Source organism: Ambystoma mexicanum, chromosome 11 (assembly GCF_040938575.1).
Source record: "Ambystoma mexicanum isolate Mex_15411 chromosome 11, UKY_AmexF1_1, whole genome shotgun sequence".
Lineage (NCBI taxonomy): Eukaryota > Metazoa > Chordata > Amphibia > Caudata > Ambystomatidae > Ambystoma > Ambystoma mexicanum.
Window position 1 is genome coordinate 1,467,245,468 of NC_090934.1, and position 16,380 is coordinate 1,467,261,847.

At 43.0% G+C, this 16,380-nt stretch overlaps 1 protein-coding gene across 2 annotated transcripts in view; it reads right to left on the reverse strand.

Annotated features, from left to right (window-relative positions):
- Positions 1-11,497: 11,497 nt before the first annotated feature.
- The window catches only part of IQGAP1 (IQ motif containing GTPase activating protein 1), a 473,401-nt gene continuing 468,518 nt past the window's right edge, over positions 11,498-16,380 (reverse strand). For both annotated transcript variants that reach the window (XM_069625145.1, XM_069625146.1), the window contains one exon: positions 11,498-13,906. In XM_069625145.1, coding sequence (XP_069481246.1) covers positions 13,793-13,906 — 114 coding nt within the window. In that variant the 3' untranslated portion in view covers positions 11,498-13,792. The remainder of the gene's footprint in view (positions 13,907-16,380) is intronic.

Sequence of the window (16,380 nt, forward strand, 5' to 3'; positions counted from 1 at the left end):
TTACACAAGCCTTTAAGGAGGCAACAGAACATTTGAAACAAGCAAAAGAGAAATACAAGAAGAATGCTGAACAACATAGAAGTGAGACTCCACCATATCAGATTGGGGATCAAGTTTGGCTGACTACAAAACACATACCTCTGAAAGGAACTCAGACTTTTAATCCTAGATATTTGGGACCTTACACTATTAAGGCCATTATCAACCCGGTGGCCGTCAAATTAGAATTACCCTCTAATATGCAGATTCATCCTGTCTTTCATGTTTCACTTCTAAAAACCAGTTCAACCCGGGACAAGATTAGCCAAACCACCTGACACCATCTTAATAGATGGAGAACCTGAATTCGAGGTAAAAAACATCCTGGACTCTAAGATGGTTAAATCTAGACTTTTTTATTTAATCGACTGGAAGGGTTACGGACCACAAGAAAGGCCATGGGAACCTAGGGACCACGTTCATGCTCCTCGGTTGGTGAAAAAATTCCATCGGAACTGCCCAGACAAACCAGGGCCAAGGGGAAGAACAACTTTAGGAGGGGTCTTGGGGGCGGGGGGAGTGCTGTCATGATGCCTTCCTCCGGGCATCCGTATTGAGTCCATCAGCCGTGTGAGCAGGCACCCAGATACTTATTAAAACCCCAACAGCCTGGGGGCTGTTTGGGTTCAGTCCTGGCGCCTTAGGCGCCAGGCTTATAATAGAATGCCAGGCTCATAGACATTACTTACCTCATGCAGACCATGCTGCAAATGAATCCAAGCCAACGTGAGGCCTGGATGGGACTATTTTATTACAGGGACTATTTTTTTACTCGGGTGTGGTTCTGGGGAACTTCTTACCTGGAACTACTTTGGAGGCTATTTAAACTAGGCCCGATCAGCAGCACACGCTTCGTGTTATTCTGCATTCTGCAGTGTAACGCTCACCGTGCCTGCAAGCCTGCATCCAGTCTTCTGCCATGCCCGCCTCGAATCCGGAGCTCCTAGAAAAAGGGGAAAAGAAGGAGGAAAGGTTAGATCACGAACATCACTTCAATTCCTTACCTGATTCCAGACCCAGCACGTCTCTGAGCCTGGAAAGGACATTATTTCAACACGCGTCGCATCGTCAGCAGCAGCGCCGCGTCATACTCACCAGTCCACAGCATCTTTCGACTCGCCGCTGCCTCCATCATTTTCTTTGTCGAACTCCAGCATCTGGGGAAAACAAAAGAAACAACAAGTTGAGGCCGGAAGCCGACAAATACCATCTCTTTACCATAGACTTACCTGATTTACCACCGGAGGCATTATCCTTTCACACGCCACATCTTCCTATGCCGCACATATAAAGGGAGAGAAAACAGCAAGTTGAACGCATGCAACTTTTACTGGACATTGTTGGGTAATACAGACTCTTACCTGAACGCCATCAGCTACCTCCCGGCAATATTCTTTGGACCCAGCTGCAATTCAAAAAAGGAATGGAACAAGAGTGAACATTGGACATATTGAACTCTTTTGAACTTTAAAGGCCCCGGAGTCAATATTTCTCCGGAACTCTTCCAGTACCTTCAAACCAGTGAAGTAACTGGTATCTACGCGCCCCTGCGTGCCACGCAGGATGGAGAGCTCATCATTTAAAAACATAAGGGGAGGTTACTAAAAGGGAATAATATCAGAGGTGACTAGTGGGGAGATCGAGAGCAGTGGGGGGGCCCTCACTAAAATCCACGGGTGGCTAAATCCCTTTCTCCACTTGCAGGAGAATACTTCTTCGGGTCAAGCAGACGAGATTAGGCGGGCCAGTCCAGACTGTCATCTCTGTACTGCGCATCACGTTGGTGGAGACCGCAGCTGTCCGGGTCTGATCGACACCCCTGTGGGAACCAGGTGAGCGTAACAGAAACTGAAGACAATGTAGATGCATTGCAATTGATCGCGGACCCTTTTACACAATCTACACCCTCTAAAAAGGTTCCACCCAACAAACATTCAATGTTACCTTTTCCTCAAATTCATGCAGCGATTGGCTATTAAAGGAGCAAAAGAGATTGTACAAATGATTAAATGTGATAATAAATTATGAAGGAATATATGAGGAACATATGCAGGAAGCCATTGGTGAATGTGTCTCCTGTATTACAAGGCACCAACCAATGCTCGGCAAAGTGACAGCTGGAAATGTACTTCGTTCACCAGCTTTACTGTTCAGCGGATCGACTTTCGGTAAGATTTCCAGTTTCTGTCAATTTGTGGGACTTGAGTTCCTTGCTAAAACCCAGTACTCCAAATATCGGAGGGAATTCTTATTCCCCGCTATTAGTCATGCCTGGAAACTCGAACAGATGTCAATGGACAGTGCATTCTCTGGCAAACGTGTCAGGCTAGCTGGCAATGGACAGTGTGACAACCCAGGGTTTTCCGCTAAGTACTGCACTTACCACTTTCAAGACATGGAAAGTTAAAAAAACATGAGTTTGGTCATCGTGCAGGTGTCTGAATGTACATCGACTTTGGCAATGGAGAAACATGGTTTCATTAAATCCATCGAACACCTGGAATCCAGAGGATTGCAAATAGACCTGATAGTTACTGACAGGCATGTTTCAACAGCCAAGGCCATGTGAGAGCAGGTTCCACACATTCGGCATCAATTTGATGTGTGGCACGTTGCCAAATCAATCATATAGCTGCTGGTAAAAAAGAAAAAGGTTCAGAAAACCTTTTAAAGTGGTCTCAGTCTATCAGCAACTATCTTTGGTGGAGCTCCAGAACTGCAAGAAGAAGTGGTTCATGCCATGTTCCCCTCCACACAAAGCACTTTAGAAGATTGTGTAGATTAAAACGCTTTCAAGAGACCTGAAGGGACTCACCGAATTCAGTCATACTGGAGATTTGGAGGTGTTCCATAATATGTGCCTAAAGTGTAGGCCCAAAAGGTTGCATTTTTAGCATAGAAGGCATGGAGGCCAGAATAAGACTAGCTGTAGTTGCACACAACGAGAACGCTGGAAGGGAACAAGCAAAAACTGCAGGAACATTTGGGATGCTTCGTTACCTCATGGTCTCTACAAAACGAGGCAAACAATGGGTGGCCAGCCAATATACTAGGACATGGATTTTGAATTTGTGAAAGATCTGACATTGACTGCTGGCCATGCACACTCATGGATTGGATCCTGATTTTGTTCCCAGGACACATACAATGCCACAAATAATTGCAAACGAGCCTTGTCCGCCAAAATCAGAACTTGTTGAAAGGTTGACTTCCAGATTTAAATGATTTGTAGCGGTCTTCAAAATCTGCTCACAATAACATTTCATTTATGTTCCTCAATGTTTGGACACTGTACAGAAACAATCTAATGCTATTAAACTTGTAATTCCAATGCTAGCTAATATATTACAAAGTATTTATTTACGGCGATACAATCAGGTTTATGATGCATTAATGAATATCTTTTACCTTTCCTTCATTTATAGTGCGTATCCTCTGTCTAGAGGACACATGTCTGGGGTTTCTATTGGTACTATTGTTCAGAAGAGAATTGCCCTAGCACATTGGTGCTGCACTGCCCATTTGGGCAGGAGAGAGACTGATATGCAAATGGATATTTGCCATCTGTGAAAGGTACACTGAGGCTTGGTGTCTGTCAAACCCTCTGCTAGACTCAAACCGCATGCACACATGCAATCCATGGCACTTGCGCTGATGGCCAAACTTACCATTAATGGCTGGTGGCAGTAATTTGTTGAACACTTTTGCTGATGTGAAATGCTTACCTAGACTTTATTAGAGGATTCAAACCGTCTTCACATTATAAGAAATTATGGTCTAACCTTCCTACAAAGTATATAAAAGGTTAGTTTACTTACCTTAGAAATGTTCTGCCATTCTGGAAAGTAGATATAAGGTTATTTAAAACCTGTGAATGGGTTGTGCCTCTTCCACAAAAGTAATGCTGTTGGTTTCACTTTATTATTCCCGTTAGGATAATTGTATAAGTATCCCCCAACTGGGTCTTTCTTCCCCTGACTTGCTGTTAGCCTGTCCAGAATAAGTCTGCATTAAGTTTTACCTACACAGAATAACTTTGGGTCAGTCATACAGTGTAACATTGAGTTTTGCTTTCCCTGGTCTGTTTTAGACAGACACAAAACGTCTTAGGTTACACCTGCCTTTAAGTTGCTTATAGTATTGATTTTACTCACCTTGAGTGTAACTGTGTGATCCTAAAATAAGTTAGAGTTATTGATTCCCTTAGTCTGTGAACTGAAAAGCAGCTGTAGTTGAATATTACACCCCAACGTCCAACTCCCCTAGAATAACTGTTATCCTGAATCAGAGTTATGGGTTAATACTGTGCCTAGTATCTGAGTTTCACCAGATCAGAAAAGTATATTGTTCAGTTGATAGGATCATGTGATTTCTTGCTGAGCGTCACAGTACAACTGATAGGGTCTACTGCCGTGGTATTACTGAAAGCAATCGAAAATAACTATTGGTTGTGACTTCCCAAGAACTCCTGTTAGGTGTTCCAAATAAGGTTATATACTTTGGTCTGTGGACCTTCAAGCAAAGTGTTTTTATAAATGTGGTTATATATAATGTGATATCTACTAATTTCCTCCAGGATTTATCTAGGCCTAGTCATATTTAAATGAAGCATTTATTTTTAGAATACATAGTGTTTCAGTGTTTCTTTGGACCATTTATATTACAATTTTATTTGTACTGATTCTACAGCCCTTTCTCCGTCTACGCTACCAAGTACTCAGGTGGTACAGCCTTATACCAAGAGTGGAGTCATGGACTGCCTCAGTTGAATGGTTTTACTAAGACCTCAGTTGGACTTCAGAAAAACTGTCCTAACAGCCTCCCCTTAGCAGACACGATAAGTCGCTCCAATAAGGTATATGTTTTTATATGGACAAAGTGGAGGTGTATCCCATCGACAATAAGTTTGATGAAAGGGCAATGGAAAGGGGTCAAAGGGATGTCATCAGAAACATCTATCCCATGGCTCCAGTTGGCTACATGGATCAATCCCCTGGATCACTTGGTTTCCCACCGGCACAACTGATACCTTTTACGCACAAATATCCCATAAAGGTATTCGATGTTGGCTGGGTTAGCCTGCGCTCCCCAGCTATTCCCACCTTATGAAAACTGTTCTGCCGCCAAGGGTACATCCTACTTGAATAGTGGAAACCAATTCTTCATCACCTCAGGCTCCTTCCTGACTTGCTACAGCCTTCCCAAGAAGACCCGCTTTTTGCTTCACTGGCGCAATTGTGCGCTTTGACACACTTCCGCACTGTCGAGCACAAGGCAGCCCACTTCTTAGAGCTGGCCTAGAAAGTTCGGGAATGACTCCAGAAAATTGTCTAATGCTCCTGGTGTGTTAACCAACCCTTATATGCCATATCATATCTTTCTCTCTACAGGTTGTGGCTGTCTTTTCGTCATTTGTCGCATTACGAAACGTACACATGTTGTATAGTAGAGCATTGTGTGTGGTAACTATTTTTGCATAACTTAAGTTTGCTCCCAACATGTAACCGTGTAATATGTCATCAATTGTGTATTATGGCATGTTGTGAACTTTACTTTCCAACGTTTCTTAACCATTCTCTCCCCCTTCCCCTCCCACAACATACCATCCCTCTGGTCCTGCCTGCTGGGCTGAAATCACATAACTCCATTATTCAAATAGTTAGAAGTTACTACCTGCACATCAAGTTCAATTCTCCTCTGTAACCTCTATAACTTCGGTTTGGATCAAGGCATCCCATCCTTTGATCTCCATTGTGCCTTCTACTTGGTCTGGCCCCACCGCCCTTTTCCATGCCACGGATTCCGCTGCCCCCCACCTGAACAGGTCCTTTCCACCATTCCTCTACTCCCGGGCCCTTTGGCGATTTCCATGCCATAGCAATCCTCCATTTGGCCAGGATACATGCTAGATCCTTTAGTTTATTAACAAGTTTCCGGCCCTTTGGGAGCAGAAAACGGCCCAAAAGGCAAGCGACAGGGGAGAGCGCATCTAATTCCACCCCCACATTTTGGAGTCTATTCGCCACCTCCCGCCAGTATGCCCCTGCCACTGGGCATGCCCAGGACATGTGTAGCATCCCTGCATCTGTCGCCTTGCACCTGGGGCAGCTCTGCTCCGTCACACCCGGAAACTGCGAAATTACGGCATCATATATGCCCTATGCGTCACCAACAGTTGTACAAGCTGCAGTCGCGCATTACGTGACACTTTCTTGTGGTATCCCAGGACCCCCTCCCATTGTGCTTCAGTAAAGGCTGCTCACAGGTCGCCTTCCCATTTGGGTCTTTCAATTAGCGGGGAGGCCAGTCCATTAGACAGTAGTAGGTCACATATGCACGATATGGCATGTCCGCCCTCTGCAACAAACTTTCTGTCGACAATAAATGTATAGATATCTTTCATGTTGCCTTGCCTAAGAGTATTCTATGGAATTTTACTTTGTGTGCTCACTGTGGGCTTCCAATCACTATCACCCCTCCTGAGACTTAGTCTTGACTGCCTCCCAAGCTAACTAGATTGGTCTGGCTTGTCCAGAAAGTTTCCCGTTTCACTAAACCGAGGGTGGCCTCCTAAACATCGGCACATCAGGTAAGAGTTTAGGAATGCATCTTAACAACCTTCTCCAGCACTTGTACACCCATAGGTCCTCCTTCCTTACCCTATGTTAGGCCTAGTCAGAGCATTAATGTAACTTATATAGTATGGCCATGTCATCTGTCTCGCATGATGGTAGAGAGGGCTGGCTCAGGTGCGCAAGGGAGTATGAACGGACATGCATGAATTATAGTTAAGCGCTGTGCAATTGAAGGCTGTCCCCTGTTACGCTCACGCCAGAATGAATACAACCCTCTAGAACAGCTGTATTGAAATTGTGGGGCGCGGCCACATCCCTGGGGAGCTGTGAGAGCCCAGCATTAAATGTGTAAAAAAAAAATATAAAAAAAAAAAGTTTTTCTTTATTGGGAAAATGGCCAGGGGTGGCTCATATGGTCGGGCTGAAACATGAAACAGTCTCTGGCACCAATGAAAAAGTGGCCTGCAGTTGTAAATGGATATTCATTCCTTTAGTCACAGACTGTTTGAATAGTACCCAAGGGGGTGCTTTGTGTTAAAATGTAAGTACATTCTGATATTTAAAGATTATTTATTCAGCAACAATGGCCAAAATTACTAACTGCATAGTGAAGTAACTCAAACTGGCCCGCATTGGCCAGAAAAGTGGCCCATTATGACTAGCCCACACTAGCATTTTGCATTTTTGGTACAGGCATTGCCCTATACATCTGGCGGCTAATCCATAATGGTGAGGGGGCGCCCACCCAGTGGCCCCCTCACCAATCATGGAGGAGCAAAGGAACAAGCCCAGTGAAACAATGAGCACTCCCTCAGCTGCTTTTACCAGCTGAGGGAGTGCTCCTGGGCTGGCTGAACTGTCAAAGGGAAACACCATTTCCCTTTGACAGTTCAGTTCAGTTCCTCAGCCGCACATGCTCACTGCGCCATGCAAGGCTGGGGCCTTTTTCTTCACCAGCATTGCATAGCTATTGGAAATGCTGACTGGGGCCCTGCATGTCTGTATGTGCGAGGGGGAGCTCTCTTGCGCCTCCCCGCACATACGGACAGAGCAACGTGGAGCACGGCGTTTCAGCACCCACATGCAGGCCAAGGCAGAAGGTGCGTTTATGGTCATTTATTGTTTTTATTTAGACATTTGTATAGATTTATGTATGCTTGTGTTATGAGAGGGTATGGTGATGGATGCTCGTGTGAATGATAGAGTGATTGCTGTATGAATATGTGTGTGTGTGTGTGTGTCTGTTATTTTGTTTTGGTCCATTGATCTGATTTTGGCACGTTGTGGATATAGGGAGGAAGGAGGGTTGTACAACAAAGGCATTTTAAAAAAGCCTAAATGCCTTTGTTGCAATATTCCCCCTACCCACCTGCCAAAATCAGCTCTCCTTCTGAGGCGCTGTGGAGCCCAGGGGATAGGGATTTTTTTTTTAATGGATTTCTATCATAGATGTCCAGTAAAAAATACCATGCTTTCCCCCATGGCACCCCAGCGCCTTGAATACACACATAATCATGTTGATTGTGTTAGGTCCAGGAGACAGGGATGGTATCTTTTTACTGTACATCTATCATAGATGTCCAGTAAAAAATGTCATGCCTGCCCCCTAGCACCAATTGCAAACTGTTTGGCTATTTACCCATTTTTTAAGTATGCTCTACGATGCAATATTTTAACCAATTATTTTTTTCAAAAGTCACGGGGGAAAACCCCCGTAACCCCTCTTTGGGCTCCCTCATTGCGCTCCATCGCTATGGCATTTTTCGGGGAAATAGGTATGTCCCTCCACTTAAAAAAATCACCAGCCGCCACTGGCCCTCGGACTGTGTTGGGAACGGGATGGGGGAGCCCGGGAATGTGGTGGGAGCAGTATGAGTGGGAGCCCTGGGATAGTGGTGGGAACAAGGAGGGGAGAGCCCAGGGTGTGTGATGGGGTGGGTAGAGCCCAGGGACCGGGTAGGAGTGGGACGAGGGAGCCCAGCGACTGTGATGGGAGCAGGTGGGGGAGCCCAGGTACTATACTGGGAGTAGGGTGCAGTGACATCACGCAATACATATTGGTCATTTGGCATTTGTGTGGGGGCCCAGCCTGCACAAAATTTGCTCATGGGGGGCCCAGGGCAAAACGTTTGAAGACCACTGCTCTAGGGAAAGAAGCCAAGAGTTGGCTTGAAGGGATAACAAGGTTTAATTGTATAGAACACAAAAAGTATCAGCAAAGGACTCTGCTGCTCGAGAATGTTCTGACTCCAGAATGTATGTTGGTGCCTTTTCAGAGGCCACAGTGCCAGTAATGACATCACATATAGGGTCTGAACCCGCACAGTTGATTGATAAGACAGAATACATGATCTTGCTCCATAGGGGATGCCAGGCTACAATTGGTTCGTTTCTCAGCCGTCTGCCAATTCCCACGTGGGTCAGCTGGGCTCATCTCTCCATGGAGTGAAGGTCAGGTCTGTCATAAGTTCCACTGTGAAAACTTGGATTGTATGTTACGCCTACTACTACATCACTGTGGCACGCACCTGGGAGGCTCAGGGGCTGGTGCCAGGGGGAAGGGAGGAAGAAATACAGTCACACTGACCCACAACTTTTGTGCTTTGTGCCATGAAACAGTGCTGGACGCGGGAGAGGTGGGGTTTCGATTGAATTTTCTCACAGAGATGATATATCCCCAGAGGAGCAGCAACACGTACCTTTCTAGATTGTTCTTATGTTCGTGTAGCGAAACATTTTACCTAGCTGTTTGTAACTATCCTTGGTTTTCTGAACCACTTGCCAGAAGCAGCGTCTTGTCCAGTTTCTTTTGTTTTTTTTGTGGCATTCTTTCACAAAATCGAAACCTACCCGTCTAACAGGCTGCTATTGTTGTGTGGCTTTGCGCGAAAGTCAGCAACTGTTCGAAGGACACAATGTGTCGAATATCCACAAAAAATAACATTTACTATACTGAAAGTGGACATACGAAAATGTTGTTTCCATTTCTGCGATCTGTTGTTCGGAGCGGTTAGTCAACATGACATCGAGAGAATGGAACTTCCTGGAATTATGTAAGCTCAACTACACATAATATTTGTGCGATTAAAAACGTCATGTGTGCTATATGCATAATGACTAATTTAGCAATGTGCAAATGTGCGATTTGACCAAAAGAATTGACACCGTACGTTATGTTATGTTGAAAGATTTATACTGAGCCCTATAAAAAAGCAAGAGCGTAACTCGTGGTTTATCTGTCTAGTGATGATTGTTATTTGTATGTAGTTTAAAGAGCAATGAATAGAGGAAAGATTTTTTGAGACTTATTTCTTAATGGCCTTGCACACCAATATTTACTGTGCAGAGTTATGGGTTGTTCGATGGACCATACTGTGATGATTATTTCTCGAAGACCCGCAACCACAACCTGTATGCAGGCTAATGATATCTACACCGCTTTGTCCCATTGAATATCCTGGTGTGCTGTCACTGTTGCATCCTTGTGAACCATAAAGTTGGGGTTGGGGGAGGGGCGGGGGTTGAACCTTTTCCATAGGCAATTGGTTCTCTTTTCAACCACTAATCTTACCACTTCCATTATAATGCCATCTGTCTGTGGTTCAACATAAAATGTTACTCTCTCTGTCCTTATTTTCTGGTAGGGCCCGCTATGTGAAGCGGGTGCATCTGGTTCTCCATCCCATTGGGAGCTATACCTACTTCACAGCGCTAACCTTTCATCCACGTCATGGTCTTAACTACTCCCCCATGGTGTCATGCCTGTGTTCATTCTGTGTGGTTTGTGTTTATAATTAGGTTTCATCCGGTTCTGAATTATACAGTAGCTTGTTCTATTCGATTACATAACGGCTACTTAAATATATTATTTTATTCTGTTTTCTACACAGCTATATTGTACTGATCTGCGCATGCCATAGTTTCCAGCTACCGTCAGATGGATTCTTCAATCAACATTGGCAAATAATCATCAACAGTGCTTATTTGACCACTGTTATGTGGGATGACCGACAGGGACCAATCTGCCCTTTGGCGGTAACAGCAATAAGGAGCAGCCTGTCATTGTTTCTGATGTGAAAAAATGCTGATCCGAAAGCGTTGTGCTTCAAAGTGCAAAGAATCCATATCTTTTCCACGAACGGAACACCATGTGCGTCATTAGAAAGTTTTGCTGGTGTTAACATAAGGACACACAAGAATGGGAGTATCAAGATTGATCGATCCCTGATCGCATTCAACGCATCACGAGGAAGTTAAAAACAACATTCGAAGCATGCAATGTTCGCTGGCTATAATTTGCATGGCAAAAACATATAGTTCATTTAGTGGACTTCATATTCTCTTGTGAGCGTTCTTTGGGGAAAAAAGCACTTGTTACATTGCAGACTACTGATGTTTTCTTAAAAAATTATGTTTTGCTCACCTATTTGGGACCAGAAAGAAATGTTACGCACTGTGAAAGGATGTGTGTGTTATCTTCCTGGTTCTGCGTTAAGTAACGTTATGGTGTGGGGGATGATGGGGCACGTTTGGCTACGCTGGCCACTAACGTCATGAAAATAGGTGGAGCATATTGTTTTGACTAGTGATGTCCGTTCGAGGGGCGGGCGATCTGTATTCTTGCCACAAGGGGGCTTGCACTTGGGGCGATGCATCAACGGACACGATTAGCACCAGATGGCCGCGCCCAACCCGTTGTTTTCGCATGTGTAAAAGTTAGGAAAACTAAGGTAAGATGCATAGACAAAATATTTTAAGATCAATTACAGTATGCTTAAAAATACATGCCAGAACGATCGGGACAATACCATTTTCTTTTTTTTAGCAAACCTCACCTTTAACAAATCTGCAACAACCTCAATTCTGAACAGAAACCACAGTGCAAAAGAACAAATGACCTTTAATTCCGATGCAGTAAATACAAAGAAAGGCTGTCTGGCTGGCAGGTCATGTATACAAACAAGCAGGCTGTGGGGTCCAGGCATTTGCTTTAAGGTCACCCAGAGTGAAATCAATAACTGGAGATAAATCGGGACACCAATAAATAAAATACATATAGAATTTCAGTGCTGAGACTTTTTAAACATCTGTACCAAAATGATTCTCAGCCGTTCAATTGAAGGTTTTGCCCCAACAAGTCTCTTAAGTAATTTTTTGCAGGACTGGTTTATCTGCCCAAACTACGTTAATGGCAAGGGTACAATTATTTAAACACATTTTTTCATAGTAGGGTACCCCAATAACATTTTTAACACACTAATGTAAGTGTATCTCACTGAATTGTGTTAAAATATTTGCTCAAAAGGCAAACATGACTGTATTGTAAATGCAAAATAGCGGCCTGGCCACTGGGTGGCTGCACAGACAGAAGTCTGTATACGCTAAGCCCATTTGGTCCAATATGATACCATAGAAATGCTGCTTGAGGGTAACATTTCATGCTAGATTAAAAATGCTGTTTGTTCGGGTACAACAAACAATACTTAGCAAAGAATTAATTTAAAATTGCAATGACTTTATCGACACAGATTACGAAAAGCTTTTCAGCACAGTACTAAAAGGTTTATATATTAAGAAAACATTTTGCAGGCTGGGATTTCTTTCCTTCAGAAAGTCTGAAAATATACTCTAGTGTTTGAAGAAAAAGCGCTCAGCTCCTTTGAAAATGAAATGCAAAAAAAATATTCCTATTTGAGACACCATCGTCCTGCGTTTCTTTGCTCATGTGGCAATCTTAAAAATATATATATATATATATATTTATAAATTTCCTATATATATATATGCCAATACTTTCCTTAAAAACAAACTGCGCTTCTACTCATAAAAATCATCTGTACGGACATTACAACTATGTTGTATGAACATGATAATATTTTCTCCTTTCCTCTGACCACTCCACAGTGAAAGCATATATTTAAAATATAATCCCTTAATAATTAGAAAAAGGAATGGTCTTGCGTCGTGATCAACATTCGGCAAACAATACAGATTGATAGTTTCTAAATAACTCTCCAGCTCGTTGAGATCATTATCATCCAGATCTGCATTGTAACCAAAAACCATACTGCACGATGGTATTGTATTTTTGCTTTTGTCACAATGTGTATGGACCATCAACAAGACCCAGTCTAGACGTTTGTGTTGGCTAAAAACAAGGACTGGTGGAAATGGACTTTAATGAACCGGAACCAGGAAGCAACGCTGTGTACTTTCCTGCCGCTTGGATATTTAAAAACAGGTACTGTACATGTATAAGGCACCTTTTGGTGAAGGGAATTGGAAACAAAGGAATGTTTTGAATGACTTGAAGTATATAATACATTTTGAAAATACGAGTAGCAACACTGATCGAACAAGCTGCCTCCCAGAATCCTGCTGTTTAGGCTAAAGATCAAATCCACGTCTCAAACACGCTGACCCTGGTAGAGTAGCGTACATGGCCTCTCTGTATTACATGAAAAGAGAACAAGCTTCCTCTTATTTCTCGGAAATTGGGAAAGAGCTTTAAAAACTACAAAGAGAGCAAAAACAAGGAAGTGACCTGTGAACATAAGAACCAATGCATAACTAGTCTCATAGGTGGCATTAGGAGTTTGCAGGATCTCGACTAGCAAGGCAACTGCCGATTCTTCAACATCAACTCGACGGAGTAATCAATTCTTAATCGTGAAGTGCAACAGTCACTATCTGAAGGTCTTTCATGGCCAAGACCCAAATCGCATTTGAAGAGTTCATGTTGAGAATGTTTGTGTGGCAACGGAAAAAGGTGTTGTGGGGGGTCTGCACTGCTCACGCCCGCCATCTGTGCTAATTAGCAAACACCAGCATCCCACTGTGCATTCTGCTGAGCAAGATCCAATGAGATAATTTTTGTTTGATTTGCTAAATACCAAATTATTGCCTTGGAGTAAGAAGCTGTGCAACATTTTATCAAATGCTTTCTGTTCTCCAAATGGTTCAAACATATTGTTTTGGGTGCAGTACAATGGTGTGGGGAAGACCACAGCAGACGTTGATGCTGCCAACAGGATTCAGGGACCTCTTTGAAGAAAAGATGCCTGCGTAGATCTTTTTGGAGTGTTCAATTGTAACATGGTTGTATCCTCTGTTCAGCAGCAGATGAGCAGTCCAGCTGTGATTCTCCCACCGTTATTCAGGATTTCACAGGATTCCCGTTATTTCCCATAGAACTTCTTGTTAAGAAGAAAGATCAGGAGGTTCACGTTGACCTTTGCTCTTTCGAACATCTTCATGACTGCTACCCCCTCGTACTGCAATTGCAGAAGGTCCTGTTAAGAGAGAAGAGATGGGTTGGTGAACCATAATTTCAAGGCAAACGGCTAACGTTAGGGAAGAGTTTGGAGGAGAAAGTTATTGGTAAAACACATCAATGAGTACTGCATCATGAAATGAGGAGTATACTATGCTGACCTTGCCTATACATTCTGAAATGGCAAAATGCTTGAGTTCCAATAAAGCCAAAGCTTGGCAGTCATTATTTCTGAATCCTGATGCTCTATACTGTGGGGCATACCATTGCATATCTGGAGTAGACATTTGTGAAAAATCATCTGATCTTCACTCCGTATTGGATGGTACCTCATTAAATACAACTAGTGGAAAAGGCTATGTACATGGGCTAATGTGCTTAAAGGAAGACCTTTTTCAGAGTGTACATATGCTATGCAGTGTATTTTAACGTAATATATGTTACGAAAAAGAAATGTGCAAAGGATCTTGCTCCTTTTATCTTAAGGAGTAGTAACCTCAAATAAAATCTCACAGAATCCGATGAAAGTTCAACATAGTACATACAGCCAATAGTTGTATCTGCTCCTCGTTATCTTGGATTCCACTTATGGGTTTTGGATTCAAATATATAATGTTGAGGGATGTCAGAATAATACAGTTCATGTGCAGCATTATTCAAAGTAGACATGACATCATAAAATAAAGTACATTGAAGTCAAATAAAGTTTAAAACGTACTTGAAGAATGTTATTCATATAATACATACCAGAAATGTTACAATGAATAATTACATAATACATAAGTACATAAAAAAGGAATTTATTTTGTTAGAGAAATAGTGCTTAATCAAATTAATTTCTGTTTACATGGGTTTTAAACAAAAGGATAAAATGTATTAGTGTATGCAACCTGCAGTATGCTATTAAAGTGGTATCCCTGCCTTTGGCCTTTTCTGCAGCTAATTATATGTTGTAATGGTTGAAATACACATTTTGTTCGCTTGGAAGATGAACTTGAAGTCTTATTGTTGTATGCATAAGGCAACAGCTCCTATTAGTGTTGATAACAGGTGAAGCGGGCAGGACAGCTTTGGACAAACATACATGATTTTTACCACGCACTACTGAGATGTGCTTTGTCTCCAGCCTCTCCGGTGGAACCGCAAGAAAGTGGGCAAGTTTGATTAGTTCGTAGGGAAGGGAAAAAGCAAGATTATGGTGCTTCGTACTGATGGTACAGATCGCAAGTACCCTTAGCTCTTCATGCATGATAAGTGATGTGTAGGAGCACTGAGGGCTTTGTTTCCAGAGAAGTAACCTCAAACGCATGCTTGCTGTGTGGACGTATGGAGGTCGGGCGCCAGGTGTTTCAGGTGGTGGTAGAGCAGTAGAGTTGTGTTGCTTGGAGTCTGAGAGGGCATTTCAAAGCCACATGTGGTTGGCTATTTAAGTTTGCTTGTGGTGAGAAATGTGGAGAAATTGAGCGTTAGAAAATTGCGTGGGTGGCTGGCCCTGCAGGATTTCTTTATTGGTTGCAAACACATGACGTAACCGTTTGCATTGTAGTTAGAGCTGCTGAGCTTTTTCGTGGTTTTAGCAGGTTGATGACCTGTGTTGTGTTTTTCATATTAAAGAACTAAATCTTAGTTGTGCCCAAAGGTATTGAATGTTCTAGTCATTAGTGTCTTCTTTCAGGTGCCATTAGTTGATTTGGAAAATGGCAGTCAGGAGCCAGTATGGCGCTTCCTTAGGTTGTGTCTGTGTCTAGTGGTTGGTCAATTGAGAGTGCAGTTTCTGCTGTTGGAGTCTTGGCTAACTTCCCTGGATTATGCATTGAAGAGGCGCAAGGTTCTTAGGATTGTTCCTGGATTGAAAATGGTCCTGTAATGTGCAGTCTTCCTTTGGAAGCATTTTCCAAAGTTTGGATGCCATAGTGGAGAAGACGGGCCTCCAAGTCTTGGTCTGCAGAATCTCAGCTCATCATTTCTGGGTTTTAGGTCTGTAGTTGGTTGGTGATAGGAGATGGTGCTTCGGGTGAATTCTACTCATTGACCTTGTAGTGCCCTCTGGCCAATTTAGAGGCCCTCAAGACGATTCCTTTTTTGGACTGAGAGTCAGTTCAACGTTAAGTGCAGGTCTGACATGTTCCCTCCTGTTGAGTCTTATTAATAGTTTTAGAACACGTCTTTTTGTGTGAAAAGGTGGTTTGCATTTCAGAATTTCCCATTAATTGCAATGGTGGTGGCAGTTCTTGAAGACCCTCTCTGCTAACCGTATTCCCAAAAAAATATATAATTCCTTCCCCTTACAATGAAGCAGACACACAATTATGCTCCCTATCCGTTAGGCTGTAGATGTTGGGATTCTTCAAGCTGGGGTGGAATTCACAGATCCCTTTAAAGGGAGCCAGCGTTTGATGCAGGGTAGCTAGTGGTCGTCTTTCTTGGATATACGATTATGTTAAGTTAAAGGATATTTACACGCGCACTATCACCACCGGAATGGTGTTGATT